The sequence below is a fragment of the Tinamus guttatus genome, unplaced genomic scaffold, assembly GCF_059628265.1.
Source record: "Tinamus guttatus ecotype Peru unplaced genomic scaffold, ASM5962826v1 Tinamus_guttatus_pri_ptg000096l, whole genome shotgun sequence".
Taxonomy (NCBI): Eukaryota; Metazoa; Chordata; class Aves; order Tinamiformes; family Tinamidae; genus Tinamus; species Tinamus guttatus.
The window spans coordinates 633928-654451 of NW_028288630.1; the positions used below are offsets into that span (position 1 = coordinate 633928).

General features: G+C 65.2%; 1 protein-coding gene across 1 annotated transcript; it reads right to left on the reverse strand.

Annotated features, from left to right (window-relative positions):
* Positions 1-4716: 4716 nt before the first annotated feature.
* Positions 4717-20379, reverse strand: ANKRD52 (ankyrin repeat domain 52). The gene is made up of 28 exons (XM_088520680.1): positions 20253-20379; positions 18295-18378; positions 17137-17215; positions 16634-16704; positions 14868-15068; positions 14685-14772; positions 14440-14582; positions 14146-14358; positions 13989-14067; positions 13321-13435; positions 13079-13161; positions 12884-13001; positions 11576-11644; positions 11080-11220; positions 10780-10857; positions 10337-10448; positions 9764-9835; positions 9262-9463; positions 8784-8871; positions 8390-8507; positions 7999-8218; positions 7768-7855; positions 7271-7354; positions 6819-6964; positions 6478-6560; positions 6031-6113; positions 5681-5772; positions 4717-5006 (listed from the first exon to the last, which is right to left on the reverse strand). The coding sequence occupies exons 1-28, from the start codon at positions 20277-20279 to the stop codon at positions 4762-4764; spliced, it is 3222 nt and encodes a 1073-aa protein (XP_088376806.1). The 5' UTR covers positions 20280-20379; the 3' UTR covers positions 4717-4761.
* Positions 20380-20524: the final 145 nt, after the last annotated feature.

Sequence of the window (20524 nt, forward strand, 5' to 3'; positions counted from 1 at the left end):
CGTCCCGAGGGCGCCGCAATCCCGGTGCCCCCGGCCGCGCCGGCTCCGGCTCCGGCGGGAAGCGGCGGGCGCGAGGATGCGGCTCCGAGCCGCCGCCGCGGGGCCGTCCCGTCCTGTCCGCGAGTTTGTTTTTTAACATATTTTGCAATTGCACATCAAAACTCTACCCTAGTCGCGGCGGGGGAGCCGCCAGGCAACGCGTTTGTGCTTGAAACCAGGGGGTGGAGGAGGGAGCAGCCGCGGGGCCGCCCGGAGCGCGGGGCATCCCCGGGAGGCTCCCTCCGCGCCGGGACGTCGGGACGTCCCTCCCCACGGGGCCGCGGGGCCGCCCCGCGCGGGGCCGCGCTCCCCTCCGCCTCCCCGCGGGGTTCGGGGCCGGGGGCGGCCGGGGAGGCGGCCGGAGGGGCCGGGCCCGGCGCGTGGCCAGAGGTAGGTGCGAACAGTGCAGAGAGACACAACCCGGCGGGGCCCCCGGCGCCGCCGCCCGCGGCCCCTATTGCTGTAGAGCCCCCGATGCCGGCGGGAGCTGCGGAGCGATCCCGGGAAGGGGGAGCTGCGGAGCGGAGCGATCCCGCACGGATCCCGGGAAGGAGGAGGAGGAGGAGGAGGAGGGGGGACCCGCGCGCGCCCGCGAGGAGGGAGCCCCGTCCCCGTCCCCGTCCCCGCGCGGTGCGAAGCGGGGAGCCCCCCACGCGAACCGGGGCGGCCGTTTCCGCGCGTTCCGTTCGTTTTGCAGCCGGCGGGAAGGCCGGGGCGCCGCTCCCCGCTCCCCGCCCGCTCCCCGGGCGCTCTCGCGCTCCTCCGCGGCGCGGGGCGGCCGTTCCCGACGTTTCCCGCCCCGGGCCGCCTCCTCGCTGCGGATTCTCCTCCTTGCCGAGAGCCGGGAGAAGGGGCTCGAGCAGCTCCTGGCGGCCGTGGGGGAAATAAAAGCAAAAAGAACCGAAAAAAAAGAGGGAAAAAAAGGAAAGAAAAAGAACAGCAAAGCCCAAGGCGCCCCCCGCGCGGTCCGGCCGGGGCTGCCCGCGGACGGGGCTGGTTTTTCCTTTGGTTTCCGACTGAAGGCAAAGGCGGGGGGGGGGGGGGTCACAGTCTGCAGGGCCCGGGACCCCCCCGCGGCCCGTGGTCCCTGCGGGGGGAGCGGGGGTCCCGCGGCGAGGCCCCCGGCCCCGGCAAACAGCGCAAAAACGTAAAAAAAAGGGGAAAAAAACGTTTTTTTTTTTTTTTCAAAAAAAGGTTGTTTCTTGGGTCTCTGCAGTTTGTTCTCGGTTTTGGCTTTGCCCCCTTTGTGGCCGGCCCGGCCCGCGCGCTCGGGGCCAACCTGCCGCCTGCGTTTGGGGGGATTTCGCCTGTTTTTAGTGCTATTCCGCGTGCGCCCCCGGCCCGGCCGCGGGGACGCGGAGGGACCGGGGGGCGTTTTCCTGAAGGGCGATTCCCGCTCCCGCTACATTCAGGCTTCGTCAGCAGTGTCTATGGCTCGGGGCAGTGCAGGGCCCTCCCGCCGCTCCCGCCGTCCCGGAGCCTCCGGGCGGGAAACGCGCGACCTGCGGCCAAGCCCGCGCGCGCCGCTCGCTGCCGGGGGATGCAAAGGGGAGCCCGGACTCATGCTTGAACAAAAGTGCTTATTACTTGAAGCAAGTGCTTTGGACCGAGGGGGCGGAGGGAAACTTCCTTTTTTTTTTTTTTTTTCCATTTTTTCTTTTTTTTTGGAGGAAAAGGGAAGCGGGGGGTGTGAGCGATGCCTGCGTGTTTGAGCCCAAGGCGAAGCAGCGGGGAAGGGGGAGCCGGCGCCGGAGCCGGCGGCCGCAGCGGGAATGGTCCGACTTTGGCATCGAGGCGGGAGCGGCGCCGGCTCCGGAGCGCCGGAGCGCGGGCAGCGGAAGTTTCCCTCCGTCCCTCTTGACAATGCACTAGGGAAACCATCACAAATCTCGTTTAGCAAAATAATGCATTATTACCAAACACTTTGATTATTACTTAAATTGTCAAGCTGTGCTGTCAATGGATACGATACAGCGTTAAAGGAGAACAAGACTGGCACCTGCCAGAGACCTGGCCACGCTCCCGGTGCTTCCCGGTGCTTCCCGTATTCCCAAAGCGCGGCCGCGCCGCTGCAACCTCATTTGGCTCCGTCATTATTATTATTATTATTATTATTATTTCCGATAAGACACAAGGGGAGGGGTGAGAGAAGGAAAAGCCTCGCCGGGAGCGGGGAAGCGCGGAGCGGAGCGGGGATGGAGAAGCCCTTTCGGAGTCACGTTGATTGTCTCGCCCGGGGTCAGGCGTCACGTTGGGGACAGGTGACAGGTCACGGCGCGGAAACGAGGCGGAAAGGGGAGAGATTCTCGAGGGAAGCAACCGAAAACCACCGTCATCCTCCAAAACGCAAGGAGGCCGGAGAGGGGGAGCGGCCCGCGCTGCTCCGGCGGGAATCCGCCTCGGAGCGCGGCGCCCGCCTCTCGCTGCGCCTCGGGAAGTACTTTAGCCCTTGGAAAAAAAGACACCTGGGGACTTTGGACCCATTTTCCTGCCCCGGGGCAGCAGCGGGAAGAGGAAGGAGAGGTGGAAGGGGGCGCGAGAGCGGGCGGCTCCGGCCGGGCAGCGCCGCCGTGTAAACAAGGCTGGTTCCAGTTCTCCGCGCGGGCGGATCCGCGGGAAGGGGCTCTCCGTTGGCGTGCCGGGAGCTGCGGCTCCCGCTGAGGTATTCGCTGCAGAAAGGTAACACTTTCTTTCAAGCCAAGAGGATGCGGGGAGGGGGCCGCTTTGGTTGGGCTTTGGTGGAAGAAGGAAACGGGGGCCGGGAGGGGACGGCCCCGCGGCGCCGGAGCGGAGCCCGCGGGGCCGCGACGGCAGCCGCCGTCACCTCCAAAGGCTTCCGCAAAATAATAATAATAAAAAGAAAGGAATAATACCTTGTTTTGGTTACAGAAATGCTTTTTCCTCTTTCAAAGACGAGAGCCAAAGCGAGCGGCTCCGTCACGGCCTCGCGGCCCGAGGGGGACGCGGCGGCCGCCCCGGCCCCGTCTTTGGCTTTCAACAGGCTCCTGATATGCTGAGAGGCTCTTGGTTTTCTTGCCCGTGATACTGCTACAGTAATCCAGGAAAACAAAAATACAGTGCAACATTCTTGAATGCTTCAAACCTGCATTATAAATATGATCCTTAAAATTAAAAAAAAATAGAGAACACTGATCCCACATACACACACGCTAATAAAACTTGCCAAGATGCTGCAGTAGAAAAATAAACACAGACTGATTTAGGGTTGTGAATAAGGACTTCGAAGTGCATTTTTTTCCTTATTAAAAGGCTAAAAGGTTTGGATTTTTTTTGTCTTTTTTTTTAAGGTAAATGCTCGTTTCTTTATAAATATCTTTTTTTTAAAAAAAAAAAGAAAAAAAAAGCAACACTGACTCTTGCATGGAAACGGCCACGCAACAAGAGAACAAGAGGTCACGAGAAGAGTCGTTCCGTAGGATCCAACGTTTTGCCAAGAGAGAAAGGAAGAAGCCAGGAGAATCCCTAAAGTGCCTGGAGCCGGGAGGTTGCAGCCGCGCGGCCGGGCTCGCCGCGGGCACCGGCAGCGGCGCCCGTTTTTGCATATTCCTGACAGCTGCCAAAAGGGGGTCGGGGTGTCCCGGGTACAGTAGATCGCGATCAAGTGTCTGGATGGGACGAGTGGGACGAGGGCGGCGCGGAGGAGCGGGGCCCTGCGCCGGGACGTCCCCCCCGCCGCCCGCCGGCACCGGGAGTTCAGGCTTCCCCGTCCGGCCGGACGGGCCACGGGGAGCGCGGGGAGAGCGGGGGAGCGTGGGGATAACAGGGAGCGAGGGGGGATAACAGGGAGCGAGGGGGGATAACAGGGAACACGGGGAGCACGGAGAGAGTGGAAAGAGCGAGGAGAGTGTGGGAAGCGCAGGGAGTGTGTGGGGATAACGGAGCACAGGAAGCGCGGGGAACGCAGGGACAGCGGGAAGAGTGGGGACAATCGGGAGTGTGGGAAGTGTGTGGGGATAACAGGGAGCGAGGGGGGATAACAGGAAGCGCAGGGAGCACAGTGAGAGTGCGGGAAGCGCAGGGAGCGTGCAGGGATAAAAGGGAGAGCGCAGGGAGAACATGGGGAGCACAGGGAGAACATGGGGAGCGCACGGGCAGCGGGGATGCCCCGGGGCTGCAGGTGGTTCCTTTTTTAGGTTTGTCTCCAGCCCTGCAGCCAGTGAACGCAGGACAGCGGGGCCAGAGCGCGCAGGAGCGAGCGGGGCCGGAGCGAGCGGGATTGGAGGGAGCGGGGTGGGAGCGAGTGGGAAGGGAGTGAGTGGGGAGGGAGCAAGCGGGGCTGGAGGAAGTGGGGAGGGAGCGAGCGGGAGCGAGTGGGATCCCAGGAAGCGGGACCGGAGCACGCGGGGAGGGAGCAAGGCCAGAGCGAGCGGGATCGGAGCGAGCAGGATCGGAGCAAGCAGGGAGGGAGCCAGCGGAATTGGAAGCGCGCGGGATTGGAGCGCACGGGATCAGAGCGCGCAGGATCGGAAGCGCGCGGGATCGGAGTGCGTGGGGCTGCGGCCGGCCGCGCTCCCTGCTCTCCCGGCCTCGGGAAGCAGATTCGTGCCGCCCGGGCAGCCGGGCGGGAAGGGGAAGCTCTGAACTCCCGGCCTGTGGGGCCGCTCTGGAAGGGCCGCCCAGTCTTGTTCTCCTTTAAAGTGCCCTATATTTATAGAATTTCTAAATAAATATAATAAGATATTAGGTCACCCATCGCTTGCGCTACTCCGAGTAACAGCCGTCCAGGCCGATGGCGCCGTGCCGCTCCTTGCCGTAGGGGCAGCTGCCGCCGTTGGGCAGGGCGCCGCAGGCCGCCGTCTTGGCCGCGATGCCGCAGTTCTTGAGGAGGTTGAAGCTGAACGAGCTGATGGCGTCTTTAGGCGGGAAAGGCTTCATGGTGGAGAGGATAAGTGCCAGGCAGTCGGCAACGTCCTTGTTGGGGGCGCAGGCCAAGGCGGGGGTGTGACCTGCGGCGGGGACGGCCGTGAGGGCCCTGCCGGGTGGCCAAAACCCTCCGCGGCCGGAGGCGGCACCGGCAGGGACGGGGACGAGGCCCTCGCGGCGCCGCCGCTTCCCGCTCGGACGCGGGTGGCAAAGGCTGCCCCAGGGCTGGACCTGCTCCTGCACCCCGGATCCAACCGCTTCGCCCGGGGCAATTCTCGTTTTTGGGAGTGGAGGGGCCAGGGCCTCACTTTGGCTTTATCGCCAAGGCCCCTGCGTGGGAACCCTTGCAGTTCCTGCAAGCGCTCCAGAGCGCGCCCAGAGCCGGGCCAAGGAGCCTCCGGAGCCCCCGCTGTGCAGCACGTGCAAGGACATATTTCCCAACTTAAAGGTATTGGAGCAGAACCAAAGCTCTGCCGGGAGAACAAGCTGCTGGTGCCACCGACCTGCAGGCGAGGCAGGAGAGTGTCCCCAGCGCGGGCCAGCCCGCTTTGGTGGCCTCAAACAGCAGGAGACAGCGGCCACAAGACGCAGGGCAGAGGAAGCCACATGTGAGACGCGGGCGGGACTTGGCGACGCCGAGTGCCAGAGCAGCGCGACGTGGCCAAACCCTCACCCAGCGCCGGCACCGCGGAGCGCGGCTGCAGGGGACGCGGGGATTGGGCCCCGCGCAGGCCCCAGGAGGTGACCAAGGACTCACCTTCTTCATCCACGGCCAGCACGGTGGCTCCTCGGCTGAGCAGGGCCTGCACGACGGCGGCCAGGCCGTTGCGGGCGGCGATGTGGAGCGGCCTGCGGGCAGCAGCGACAGGAAGGGCCTTAGGGGGACAGGGACGATCCCAGGGCTGGGGCTGCTCCCGTGGGAGCAGCGCGGGAGAACCGGGGTTCCCAGCTGGCAAGGCTGGAGCCCGGAAAGGACGGATCCCCACGCGGCTCCGCTCCTGGGAGAGCGGCCGGCCTTCCCAGCACCTGCTCCAGCGCCGCGGTCGGGAGCCGCTCGCGCCGCGTGCCCCGTGCCCCGGCCAACCCGCCAGCTGTGCAAATACTCACATCTGCAGAGCACTGTTACTTGCATTGATAAGGCCAAGGTCGTGGGTTTCCCCCAGGATCAACAAGGCACACTTTTCATGACCCTGGAAAGGAGAGCGGGTTGTTCACACTGCACGAGCACCAGGCTGGCGTGGCGGAGGGCACCCGAGCACTGTCTGAGCGGGATGTGATTCCCAGAAGACGGAGCTATTCCCTAAACTCCTCCTCCCAGCACCGTTTACTACCTTGGGAGGGCCCGAGGGGCAGATGCTGCCTCCTCCATCTCTCTTGGCAGCGCCTGCTGTTTTTTTTGCATTGAATACATGGATTCCAAGCCTGCTGCGTGCACCGTGTCCAGGCCCCGGGAAGCACAGTGGGCTCCGGGCGCTCCCCGAGGCGGGACACCCCTCTCGGCCACGCGGTTGCAAGGCCAGCGCGGGCACGGCCGGCGGGCGCCTGGCTCCCTACCTTGCTGCAGGCCAGGTGAAGAGCTGTGTTCTTGTTGACATCCAGCACAGTTATATTTGCTTTTGCTCGGTACAGCAGGAACTCTGAAATCGAGAGGGGAAGCTGCCGTTGAGGAGAGGAAGCACCAAGCCCAGCAACACGGGGCTGTGGCCATGTGCTGAGGAGCAGGAGTGGGCCCGAGGCCCCAGCGGCCCCAGGAGAGGAGAGGCCCGGGGTCCTGCTGCCACGCAGGTGGGGACAGTCCCCAAAGAACAGCCAGAAACACCACCTTGCCCGAGCGGCAAATCCTCCACCCTGGAGGACCCGGAGCAGGACGGAGCTGCAGGGCGAGCAGCACGTACCGACCGCGGCGGTGTGCCCATTCTCGGAAGCCACCATGAGGGGAGTCCTCCCCAGCTTGTCAGTCATGTCCACCTCGGCCTGGTGGCGCAGAAGCAGCTGTAAACCATGGATGTTGTCTGCAAAGGCAGCAGCGTGAAGGGGAGTCCTGCGGGGAGAGAGCGCGTGAGGAGCATGGACAGCACCAGCCCCGCAACACCGCCCCGGCCCCGGACAGCGCCACGGATTTGCGCTGTAGCAAGGGCAGGGACAGGGGAATTTGCTTTGCGTTGCTGCCACCAGCCAGCCCCTGTCCCGAGGTGGGGCAGGACGAGCGGGTCCGGGTGCTCCTGCAGTCGTCCCGGCGCAGCGGGGACCCCGCGGCCACCCCTGAACAACCCGCCGGGAGCGACGCGGGAGCCGCGGCCACCCCAGGACCCCGCGAGCGGCTCACGGGAGCCGGCTCCGCGCTCACCTTCCTTTGGCATCTCTGCTATTAACAATCTTGGCACCTAATGCTTCCACCAGCATTTCAGCAGTGCCGTCCTGGTTGTTAATTCTGCGGTGGGGAGGAGAAGGGAAGTTAGAGGCAGGCGAAGCGGCTCAACTGCCTCACCCGGCGCGCGGGAGCCTCGAAAGGACGAAACAGCAGCTGCTCTGCAGTGACTTAGGGGCAAAGCCTTGGTCTCCCTGGTGTTACCCAAGGAAACCCAGCACCGCCGGGCTGTGCGTGGCCGCTGCAGAGCTCTGCGGCTCCCAGGGGACCTCCAGTGGCCCAGCCACGGCCTAGCAGCTGCGGAGAGGCCGGGACGAGCGGGCAGTGCAACCCTGAAGGGTGGCAGGGTGCCGAGCAGAAGAGATTCTGCTCTGCCAAGAGCATCAGGGGTTGGATCTCATCGTTCCGTGGGCGCCTCAAGCCGCGCATTCCCTCTCCCGGCCATTCCAAGGGGAAGGACCCCGGGTGCCACTTACACTGCACAGTGCAATGGAGTAAAGGGGTTTCCTTCTAGGTATGCAAATGGATTGTGTTCAAGTAACAATTCAAGACAATCTTCATGCCCTGTGAGAGAGATGGGAATGCATCAGTATCCAGAAGACTGGAGGTGTCTCCGACCTCCCTCGTGCCCCTCCTAAGAGCCTGAGGCCCCAGTGGACCTTGCATGAAGCAAACAGGCCTGAGCGTGCCCCGTTCCTGCCCCTTACCGCTATACGAAGCCCAGTGCATCGGTGAGTAACCACTGTAGTCCACCACGGAGTCCAGAGGGTCAGTAGAGAGGGCTGCCTGCAGCAGGGTCCGCAGGATTTCTAAGTGCCCGCACGCCGACGCAAAGTGGATCGGGGTCCGGCCCTTGAAATCCCGACACAGAACGAAGGCATCGTGGTCCAGCAGGGCGGCCAGGCAGTCCTCGCAGCCCGTCACAGCCTGCGCCGGGATACAGGACCGAGAGCTTCAGCCACTAACGACACGAGCATCCCCTTCTTCCCCAGTCTCCTCCAATGCTGCATTCCAGGAAGGGAAGAGGGGCAGCCTCCACGTGGGAGACCTCTGAGGGGAAGTTACCAAGCCCCAGGACAGCCCCGGAGACGCGCTCACCCCTCGATGCAGGGCGGTCCTGCCCCTCTTGTCTGCGGCGTCGGCCGTGGAGCCCTTCTCCAGCAGGAGGTGGACGCAGTCGACGTGGCCGTTCATAATCGCCAGCATCAGCGGGGTTCTGCGGGGGGACGAGCGGCCGGAGGACGGTGACCTTGGGAGCCACCACCGGCTCCAGCAGCGCCCCGTGCCCCCGCCGCGGCCCTTGCTGGTTTTGCCAGCGGCTCGGGGAGCCGAGCGCTGCCCGGGCGCGATGGGAGCCATGTTTGGGAGCTACGTTTGGGAGCTCTGCTCCCAGCGGGGCTGCCAATTTCCTACTGATTTTCAGGTTTGGTCCCTGCAGCAGAGGAGGCACAGACGGCGCGTCCTGCACAGGGAAATGCCCAGAGAAACTCACTGGCCGTGGATGTCCATGACGTCGGTGATGTCCGCCCGATCCCCGCTGTCTATCAGGAGGTGCAGGGAATCCGTGTTCCCATTGGCAGCTGGAGAAAAGGTGAGGAAAGAGGGAGTCGCACACACGTCCCGCCGGGTCCCCTCCTTCCAACCCTGCCGCGAGCCAAAGTGACGGCAGTGGCACGAGCAAAGCACCGGGCTCGTGCTCGGCAGCGCGCGCAGCCGGGTGGCTTCGTTACGGGTTGCTGGTGCACGGGCACCGCTGCGGACACATGTGCGGGAGCCGCCGCTGGCCCCTGCCACCCGCAGCCACCCCCACCCCATCCCTGCGGCCAGCACCGTCCTCACCTGCAGCCGGGTGACAGGTGCTGCTGTCACTGCTGCCCAAGGCCGCTCTAACACGCTCTTAGCCCAGCAAGCAGCGGAGCTGCAGCCCCTGAGGGCTGCACGAGCCCCCTGGCCACCCGCGGAGCCTTCACCTGCGGCGTGGAGGGGCGTCCACTTCCTCTTCCTCTCCTTGACCAGGGCGGAGGCGCCGTGGCTGGTGAGCACCTCCACGCACTCCGTGGAGCCTCTCTCCGTGGCGAGGTACAGCGCTGTCCGCCCCTTGTGGTCCCGCACATCGAGGTTCACGAGGGTTTCGGCAAGTGTCTTTAGGGCTTCACAGTGACCATTATAGGCCTGAGGGCGAAGCGGAGCCCGTGTCAGGGCCCGGGGGACGGCAGCCGGGAGATCCCGGGACTGGGACAAATCCCCATCGCCGGGTCCCGGCAGCCCATGCTCAGCCGGGGCCTCCCACGGATCCCCCCGGCCTCCCCCACGCGGGAAGGGAGGTGGCTCCAAACAGCAGGAACCAAAGCGCTGAAAAGAGCCACCAGCCCCTCTCCTTCCCTGCCCCGCTCAGCGTCGAGAGCCCCCATGGGTCCCCCAAGGGTCCCCAAGCGCCCTGGGCCGCTCGGGGGCTCGGCCGGCCGCACTCACAGCTAAGTGCAAAGGGCTGACTGGAATGGTGCTTTCCACGTCCTCCAGGCAGTTAAAAGACATTTCCAGGAGCTGCAGAAACAAGGAAAACACGTAAGCATGGGAGATCCTTGACAAGCCTCTATGGCGGAGGCCTCGAGAGGCACCTCTGTCTGCAGTGGGTGACAAGAAGCCTCCCCACTCCTCATGTAGCTTCCTGTCCCCACAGAGCCCTGGGCTGAGCCGTAGCCGTGCAGGCAATTCCAGCACAACCACAGGGCTGCTTCGCCTCCCTGGGACAGGTCTCCAGGCTTTCTTCGGAAAGCCCAACCCGCCCTCTAACCCTCCTCCTCATCAGCAAACCCTCCTCATCATCTAACCCTCCTCATCATCTAACCCTCCTCATCATCCAACCCTCCTCATCATCCAACCCTCCTCATCATCAAACCCTCCTCATCATCCAACCCTCCTCATCATCCAACCCTCCTCATCATCAAACCCTCCTCATCATCCCGTCACCCGGAGGGCCCCGGCACAGCTGTGGGGAGGGATTTCTCTCTCCGGCCAGCACGGGGGTGTCCCTGCCGCACTCACCAGCTCCAGGTTCTGCCTGTTGCCGTACGCAGCTGCATAGTGGACAGCAGTATAGCCCTGCTTGTCCCGGAGGGATGGGTCAGCACCATTATCCAGTAAGAACTCTAAACAACTGCAACGAGCAGGAAAAGGGGGAGATCAGAGAGGCAGAGCTTCCCAGGGAGCTTTGATCTCCAACTGTTCAGAGCAGATGGAACAAATGCAAATGTTGCACTAATTGCTTCAAGACAGGGAGGGTGTGCAGAGACCTGGGAGGACCTGCGGGTCCTCCGGAAATGAGGAGGGCTCCATGGCCAGGTTCTCCTCAGGAATCAAATGTCTCTTCCACCACCTCACTGCTCAATTCAAGGTAAGCAGAAGCAATTTCCAGCCAACTGCATGCAGGGGTCGGAGGGAAGGGGAAAACAGCAGACAACGCGAGCGGGGCGGCGAGGCAGACTCACAAGAATGCCTCCTTCAGCCTCGACTCCTTCAGGGGCTCCTCGTCTGTGTCATGGCTGTTTCCTGAATGAGTCTCTGCTCTGAAAGGTCAGAGGTCTGAATCAGTTTGCTGAGACACAGCGCACAGGGACCGCACGGGAGAGGGGACCCAGGCCACCCAGGCTGCCCCTGCCGGCGGGGGGCAGCGACGGTCCCCGGCGCTCGGCCCTCCATCCCCTTCCAGCGCTTCCCAGGGCACGGCCCATCCGCGCAGCAGCCGCCGGAGCAGGCGCAGGAGCCGCGCGGCCTCGCGGGACGCTCACCTCCTGTACGTGTCCGAAGCAGCAGCATAGTGTAAGGGGGTACAGCCTTTACAGTCAGCCTCGTTAATACTGGCTCCGGCGGTGACCAGCGTCACCGTACACTGGTAGCTGCCGTTGGCGGCTGCGTAGTGCAGTGGGGTCCTGGCGGAGGGAAGGGCAGCGGCTCAGGGGGCGGCACGCAGCCCCGCTCGACGCCTGCCCGACTGCACGGAGCCCCCGGCCCCGGGGGCAGCGGCTCCTTTGGGAAGAGCAGAGCTGGACCCGCTGGGGGGGACGGGCTGGAGGCAGCGGCGTAGCCAGAGGGTCCCCCCGACAGCCCTGGGGGGGGCGTTTTGCTTCCCAATAAGCCCAAATGATCAATCCACCCAGGGCCCGCGACGTCCTCACGCCCCAAAGCCCCGCTGAGTCCCACCCCAGAGCACCAAAAGTTTACATGCACTAAAACCAGGCTTTGCCCTGCAGCCGTTTGAGGGGCTGGAAGAACCCACACACTTACCTCCCAAACTTATCTCTCCTCCTCAAGTCAGCACCACTGCTCAACAGCAAATTAAGACATTCAACGTTCCTACAGGAGTTGGAGACACGTTAGGCCCGGGCCAGGAGGGGATGCAGCAGAAACACCAACTCCTCAGCCCGCAGGACAGCTGCTCTCCTCCCCAGCCCAACCCGGCGGCACAAAGCTCGGATCCGGCCCCTCATCCGGGGTCGGCACACGAGCCACGACCACGGCGGGACGCGGCGCATGGAACGCTCTTCCCTGCTCTCTAGCAAAACAACCCTCGCGTGTTTCCTGCCTTAGCGGAGCCATCAGGTGCCACAAAGAGCTCCCAAATAACCAAGCAACTAATTACAGAGAGACATTGGCCATGGCGTTAGTGCAGCTGGATTTTGTGCTGCAAAAATGATCTGGGATTTCTGGTTTCTGCGTCGGGGCTCTTGGAGGGTTTTCACTCCCCACTAAGAAGGGGTAACAGCACCGTGTGGCCCGGGGCCGCTCTAGCTGCTCCCGAGCGCTGTGCGAACGGGACAGAGCAGCTCCCCGACAGCAGCCAACGCGGCAGCGGCGTCCGTTCGGACGCGCCGCAGGGAGTCAAAGCCCTGCAAACTCGAGGCATTTACACACGAGTTGAACCTCGCTGCTTTTCAGGCTTCGCCGCGGGACCCCTTCCAGACCCCAGCACTACAGGGTCGTTTTAAAGAAGAGCAAAGAGCTGCAGGAGCAGTGACGGGGACAAGGCACAGAGTACAACCAGGGCCGAAAGGTTTCTGTTCTCAGTCCTGGCTCTGAGCATTGGTCCCTGCTCTCCCCCAAAGCCAGGAATCTATCGTATGAGGAAAGACTAAGCGAGCTGGGCCTGTTTAGCCTGGAGAAGAGAAGATTGAGGGGGATCTGATCAATGTGTGTAAATAACTGAGGGGAGAATGTGAAGAGGATGGGGCCAAACTCTTCTAGGTGGTGGCAGTGACAGGACAAGGAGTAATGGGTATAAATTAAAACACAGGCAGTTCCATCTCCATGTGAGGAAGAACTCCTTTCCTGGGAGGGTGCCAGAGCCCTGGCACAGGCTGCCCAGAGGCTCCTCTGGAGATCTCCAACCCACCTGGATGGACCCTGTGCCCCTGCCCTGGGTGTCCCTGCTGGAGCAGGGCTTGGACGGGATGATCCCTAGAGGTCCCTGCCAGCCTCGGCCACTCTGGGATTGTGTGAAATGGTGCCCAGGGTGCCCGACTCGGCCCCGTGCGGGGGTCAGACGCAGGAGCCGCGTGGCGCCGCGAGCAGCCGCCAGCGCCCCGCGCCGCTCACCCTCCGGAAGCAGCAGCGTGGAGGCAAGTCCTCCCGAGGTTGTCAGGTGTGTTGATATCGAAGCCTGCAGACAGCACGTGCTCGTTGCTCAGCGAGGAGACGATACTGTACAACTGACCTGCGGGCGGGACGCAGGGGCTCAGCGCAGCCGGCCCCGGGGCTGCCCCGCGCGTCCCCGCCGCGCGAACCGCTCACCTGAGGAAAGTAGCTTACGACAACAGTCTGAAAATCCAAAGAGAACAGCTAAGTGCAGAGGGAACATGTCGTGGATCCCACGCCTGCCGCCAGACGAGAAAGGAGTCAGGAGAGGGAACGGAAAACGCTGTCCCCTGCCAGCCCCGGCCACCGTCCCGCGGGGGACGGGACACACGGGCAGGGGACGGTTCCTGCAGCCTCCAGGCCAGCACGGGGTGGGGACAGGAAGGGCCTTTCCTCACCTTGCAGTGTCAGCACCATTCGTCATCAAAGTACTAATTAGCAGCTCGTGGCCATATCTAGCAGCAACGTGGAGGGGGGTATTGCCGTATTTGTCAGCACAGTCAATCTCACTGCCTAGAAAGGAAAAGCCGGGCGCTTTGCCTGGGATGTCCAAGTCCTAGCAATAATCCTGGCCTAAAATGGGGCTCGTGGCAGCAGGAAGGGTCAAACGAGCAGCCCAGGGTGCTCCCCCTGCCACAGCCTGTCCTGCCTCTTGGCTGGGGACACAGAAGAACCCAACCCCGTCCAGCACCGCAGAGAACGGTCCAAGCTGCTCTCCGAGCGCAGGGCCCGGGGCCTGAATCTGTGCTCGGCCCGGGGGGTCTCCAGCCGAAGCCCTGGCCCCGTCGGCAGCCCCCGCGCAGCAACATTGTCCTTCAGGGCTGGCCGCGGCAGCGCGAACGGCCTCTGGCCACGGCTCGCGTGACCTGCCTGGAATTCCAGCCCCCTGCTCTGCATTTAGCTGCCCTTGAGAGCCCGAGCGGGCGACGCGCGCGGCCCCGGCCGGCACAGGAGCGTTGGCAAAGGGCCCAAGGGCAAAACGCGGGGGCAGACGCGGGCGATAAGCGAGCGGGAGCTGCTGGAGTGCACAAGGGGAGAGGGCCGAGGCGAGGAGGCAGCCACGTACCGTTCTGGATGAGGATCTGGGAGCGCGTGAACCGCCCGTGAATGGCAGCCATGTGCAGAGGGCTCTTCCCTTCCTTACTCTGCGGGGAGCAGAAACGCACGTTGCCCCGGGCTCCCCCACGGCCACGCGACGCGACGCTCAGCCCCTCCGCTCCCACCTGGAAGTTGACGTCGGCTCCGTTGTTCACGAGGAGCTCCAGGCACAGGGCCCCATTGGTGGAGACGGCAGCAAAGTGCAGCGGGGTGAAGCCCTTCTCGTTGGGCTGATTGACGTTGGCGCCGTAGTTGACCAGCTCGTTGGCCACGGCGTCTTGGCCCATGTAACAGGCAATGTGAAGTGCAGTGTTACCGAAGGAATTTGGTTCATCGATCTGTGGGAGCAGCAAACCCCAAGTGTTGGGGGGATTCAGGGAAAAGAGAGATGGCGGAGGAAGGGCTCCCGGCGGCCTCACCTCGACTCCCAGCCTCAGCAGGTGCCGCACGACGTCGATCTGCCCGCTGGCCGCCGCCGTGTGCAGCAGCGTGTAGCCCTTCTTGTCCTTGCACATCACGTCGGCGCCGCGGGCCACCAGCAGCTTGAGGACTTCCAAATGCCCTGCCCGGGACACGCACGTGCAGCCGGGGCCCTCGGCAAGTGCGGCGGCGGCGCGGAGCCTCCGGAGCGCGTCCGCGGGCCACGCGCGCAGGAAGCACCTACCTAGGAAGGCGGCCCAGTGGATGGGCTGGCGATCCTTCTTGTCACAGGTACTCAGGCTGGCCCCCTTGTTCAACAGCAGGTTCACCATCTGCACGGGGAAGAACCGCGAGGCGGGAGGCAGGGCTGCCGCGTCCCGCCCGGGCCGAACACCCCGCGCGGCGCCGCCGGGCCCGGCGCTCCTACCTCGAGGTGGCCGCTGTGCACGGCGTGGTGCAGCGCCGTGCGGCCCGTGCGGTCCGCCACGTTGACGGTGCTCAGCAGGGGGACGATGGCCTCCACGCACTTGGTGGCCCGGTTGGCAGCAGCCACGTGCAGAGGCGTCTGCCAGAACTTGTCGCGGGCATTGACGTCCGCCGAGTGCTTCAGGAGGAGGTGAAGTGCCTTCTGGCGGGAGCGGAGAGATGGGCGCTGAGACGACCCACGCGAGCCGCCGCGAGGGCAGCGGGGAGGCCGCGCTGCCGGCCGGCGCTGCCAGCACCCCTCAGTGCCACCCCTCGTCCCGCTCCAAGGGACCGGCCTGTTGGCACTCGATGCCCCTTGTCCCCCTCTTAGGGACCGGCCCATTGGCGCTCAATGCCCCCACATTGCTCTAAGGGACCGGCCCGTCGGCGTTCAATGCCCCTCATTTCACTCTTAGGGACCGGCCCGTTGGTGCTCACGGACCCTCGTCCCGCTCTAAGGGACCGGCCCATTGGCGCTCGATGCCCGTCATGTTGCTCTTAGGGACCGGCCCGTTGGCGCTCATGGACCCTCACGTCACTCAAAGGGACTGGCCCGTTGGTGCTCATGGCCCCTCATTTCGCTCTAAGGGACCAGCCCGTTGGTGCTCACGGCCCCTCATTTCGCTCTTAGGGACCAGCCCATTGACGCTCGATGCCCCCCGTCCCGCTCTCAGGGACCAGCCCGTTGGCGCTCGATGCCCCTCATTTTGCTCTTAGGGACAGGCCCGTTGGCGCTCATGGACCCTCACGTCACTCTAAGGGACTGGCCCGTTGGTGCTCGATGCCCCTCATTTCTCTCTGAGGGACCGGCCCGTTGGTGCTCGATGCCCCTCATTTCACTCTCAGAGACCGGCCCGTTGGTGCTCGATGCCCCTCATTTCGCTCTCAGGGACCGGCCCGTTGGCGCTCGCGGCCCCGTCCGCTCCGGCCGCCCCCGCTGCCTGCTGGACCCGGTGCACAGAGCTGCCCCTGGCTCGTCCCCAGCGCGGGGGTGACGGTGCCAGGCGGTGCCGGGGCACCAGGACAGGGCGGCCCGAGCGCCCGGCCGTCCCCGCGAGGCGGCGGTGCCGGTGAGGACAGCGGTGCCACCCTGCCGGGATCTCCTGGCCGGTTCTCGGCTGAGCGCCGGCGCTCCAGGGACACCGGGGACCGTCCCCATGTCCCCAAGCCCCAGACAGCGCCCGTGGGGGCCGGCGCGGACGCGTTCCCCGGCTGCCGTGAGGGGGATCCCTGCGGTCCGGCAGCGTTTGCCGACCGGCCCTCGTGTCCCACATGGGGCTGCTGCTCCCCGGCCCCCGCCAAGGGCTTCTCGCTCCCGTTAACTCCGAGCAGGACAGAGTTAAGTGGGATGAAGTTAAGCCCCCCAAAAGCTGAACGTCAGGAAATCTTTCTAACGAGATCCACTGGAATCATCCTCCGAGAGAGAGGGGCAGAGCCCAACCAGCCCTCAACGAAACGTAAAGCTGGATTAGACAAATCCCTTGGGAAGACGGGAAAGGGAGGGAGGGGGATGCTGTGGGGAAACCCCGCGTGCCGCTTCCCGGCTCCTGGCGGGCAGGGAACCGTGGGGCCCTTTCCCAGCTCTCATTTCCAAGCCTCTGGAATCACCAGCGCTTCCCACCTCCTCCGCGGAACGGGGACACCCCGTTCAGGCCCAACCGGGCGAGGGGGGAACGGAGAAGGAAGTAGAGGCCGCTCCAGCGGTGGCCGCGGCGCGGGGACACCTACCTCGTTGCGCGCGGCCGCCGCGCGGTGCAGGGGGGTCAGCCAGACCGTGTCCTTCGCGTTCACGTTAGCACCTGCGGGACGAGGGAGCGGGGACGGGGCTCAGGGCTCGCGGCACTGTCCCAGCGCAGATTTAAACCAAGCAACCTCAGCCTCAATCCAGCAAAATCCCTTTTTCCTTAACTGATCCCTCTGGAGCACCCTGCGGCGCCAGGCGCCCCGGGCACCCTCCCTGCTCCCTCTTCCAGGTTGTCTTCCCATGCCGGACGCTCCATGCTCTTCCCCTGGCCTGTTCCCACCTTTGCTGTTTCAGTCCCAGCAGGTTGCACAAACCACCCAGGATTACGGCCGCGTTTCCCAACCTTTCGCTCACTGCAACCCCTCTGGTGTAACTACGAGCGCGTGGTTGCTTGGAGCGTGACCAAAGCTATTGCTTTGCACCCTAAAAGCGGAGAGGATCCCCAAGACGCCCTAAGGGCAGCTCTGCGCCGAGCCCCAGCCCTCACCTGACAGGATGAGGAGCTCGAGGATTGCGACGTCTCCTACGTAGGCAGCAGCATGCAGAGGCGTTCGTCTTTCTTGGTCCTGCCAGGGACGTAGGACACAAGATCCATCCGTTACCTTCCGAGGAGACCGGGGGATCCTTCGCGCTCTGATCTGCCCCGTTCGCCCCTGCGGCTCCCCGGGGCCCAGCCTGGCCCCGCTTGGCTGCCCCCAGACTCACTAAGTCCCCACAAAGCGCGGCGCAGGCACCTCTGTGCTCACGGCCAGCAACAAAAAACACTTGGGATTAGGGGCAGCTCTGCCGGGCCTGCTGTGGGCAGCTAGGAAGGTGCAGAAACCTCTCGGATTTAGACCGGATTGGCCACAGTAGAAGTGTCTGTCACTTCTGTTTGCTCAGGGCCGGGCCCTGGGCAGCCTCTTCCTTGAAGCGCTCGGCTCAGCCTTTCCTGGGGGATCAGGCCATGTACTGAAGGCCGGGAGCAAACAAGTAGAAACTAGAAGGGCACAACTTGTTTCACACCCAATTTTGTGTTCGGTGTTTTAAAAAATGGCTTTCATTGTATTAAAAACAGTTTGGAAACTGGTGTGGCTCCAGCTTTTGCACGGCCAGGCGGGAGGACGTGAGAGTGAAGCCAGCTTGCAGCCACTGAACAAGCAAGACCATTCCCAAACCTGCGCACGGAAAGGGAACTGCAGTGTTAACATTGTGGTTTTATTCCTTAGGAAGAGCTCGGCAGGCCGAGCGCGACGCTCCCAACGATCCCGGTGCTGCCGGCAGGAGAGGCCCCAGCCAACGCGGTCATGGAAAACCATCCCCGTGCCCCCTCGGCGTGAGAAGCTCCCATAGGATCTAACCCTTCATGGAGCAGCAGCGGGGGCTGCCCCTGCCCTCCCGCAAGGTGACGCGGAGCGGGGCCGCGTGCCCGGGAATGGCCCTTCCGCGGAGCCGCCGGCTTCCCCGCGCGCCGCCCGGCGCTCCGGGCGTCCGCAGGGATCGGGACGGGCCGTTCCGCACGTCCCGCTCGGCAGCGCCGACGAAGAGGACGGAGCCGCCCAGCAAACGGCAGCCACGGCTGGGGGCGACGCGGGAATGTGCGCTCCGAAGCGCCCGGTTGGCGCGAACACGGGGCAGAAGGGAAGGACGAGGACGCGGCGCTCACCAGGACGTTGATGTTCTCCTTCTGGCTGAGCAGCGAGCGCACCTCCTCCACATCGCGGTTGAAGATGGCTTGGACCAGAGGAGGCTGCAAGGGGAAGGATGGGGCGCTGCGACGCAGCCGGGACGCCGCCGGCCGCGCGGAGCGGTGCCGCCGGAGCAGGTTGTGCCGCTCCACGTCTGCGCTCCGCTTTACCGAAGGACAACTCGCTCCCGAAACCATCTGCACCAGCTGGAGCAGATGGAGCCTCGATAGGAAACTCGGAGGGAACGGAGAGGAGCGCCCAGCGGCACGGGCAGTGCCCACGGAGCGGCCGCGGGGCCGCCGCGCGCGCGGGTCCCTGCAGCACCGGGGACGGCTGAACCGCGACACGAGCACGGCACGGAGCTGGGACAGGGACCCGGCTCCCGGCTGGGGACACCGGCGCCGAGCAACACCGTGCGCATCACCCGGCCTTGAGCATCACCCTGAGCAACAACCAGCTCTGAGCAACACCCCGAGCAACACCCTGAGCAACACCCTGAGCAACACCCAGCCTTGAGCATCACCCTGAGCAACACCCAGCTCTGAGCATCACTGGGAGCAACACCCTGAGCAACACCCAGAGCATCACCCTGAGCAACATCTAGCCCTGAGCATCACCCTGAGCAACACCGTGAGCATCACTTGGCCCTGAGCAACACCCTGAGCAACACCCTGAGCAAGACCCGGCCCTGAGCATCACCCTGAGCATCACTCAGCTCTGAGCATCACTCCGAGTAACACCCTTAGTATCATCCTGAGCAACACTGTGAGCATCACCTGGGTCTGAGCATCACCCTGAGCATTACCCTCGGCATCACCGTGAGCAACACCGTGAGCATCGTCCAGCCTGCAACATCACCCAGCACTGGGCATCACCCAGCGCCGCGTCCACAGGCCGGAATCGGGGGCACAGCCCGTCCGAGCGCCGCACGTCGGCGCCCCAAGGCAGCCCCTGCTCCCGAGGAAACCCCTCCCGGGCCGCCCGGCGATCCGGGCGCCCACCGCATCCCGGGAGCACATCCCGGGGGACAGGGAGCTCCATGTGCGTCTCCCCCATGCCACGCAGCGGGCTCGGCACCCATGGCAGAAAAAAAGGTTGTTTCTTAAATTTTTTAAGAAAAAACAAAATATTAAGCTGGGTTCGCAGGCGACAATTCCGCCCCAAGCGGTGCTGGCTCTGACCCCCCATTCACCAGCAGAGCTCAATGTTTGGGTCTCTCCCAAAAAGAGACCCCCCCCTTTGATTCCAAGCCCAGCTCCATGGCCCATCGCGGCGCTCCCGTCCCCATCCCACAGGAGCCCCCGGTGCTCCCGTCCCCGTCCCGCAGGAGCCCCGGAACCTGCTGCCCGAACGGGGCCGCGGCGGGAGGGACGGGGGCAGCGGCCGCCAGCGCGAGGGGACACGGCGACGCTCTGGGGACGCGCGGAGCCAGGCGGGAGCGGGGGGACGGCGGCGGGGGCAACGCGGGGACCAACGCGACGTCCCCAGGGCGGAGGGGGCCAGGGACGGGGCCGTGGCGGGGCGGCCCCGGGGACGTCCCTGTGTCCCTGGGGACGGGGCGGCCCCGTGTCCCGGGGACACCCCCGGGGCGCCCCCGCGGTGCCGGCCCTGTGGGGGGGCCCCGTCCCGTTCCCTGCGGCCCATCCCGCGGGGGGGGCGCGGGAACGGGGATCCCATCCCGGCGCTGGCGCCCGCATCCCCTCCCCGCCGCGGCCGGGGGTGGCGGGAGGGGGATCCCCGGGGCCGCCGGGGCGGTCGGGCCCGTCCCCGCGGTGCCGGGGCCGGCGGGCGCGGGCAGCAGGTGGGCGCGGGGCCGCGGCCTGGGCGGCGGCCGGGCCCGGCGCGCGCTCCGCGGCGGCCCGCGCTAGGCCGCGCATCCGCGGGCTCGCGTGGCGGCGGCGGCGGCGGCGCGCGCGGCCCGCGGCGGCGGCGCTACCTGCTCCGTGATGCTGAGAACGCCCATGGCGGGGCCGCCTCAGCGCCCAGCTCCCCGCATCGGGCTGCGGCGGCCGCGGCGGCGCCTCCGCTCCGGCTCCGGCTCGGGCGGCTGGCGGGGCGGCGCGGCGCGGAGCCTGGGCCCGCCCACCGCGGGGGAGCGGCCGCAGCGCCGCCAGCGGCCCCGCGCGGCCCCGCGGCGGGGCGGGCGCCCCGGAGCTCCGCGGCCCTCGCGGAGCGGGCGGCGCCGGTGCCCGCGCGCGGCCGCCAAAC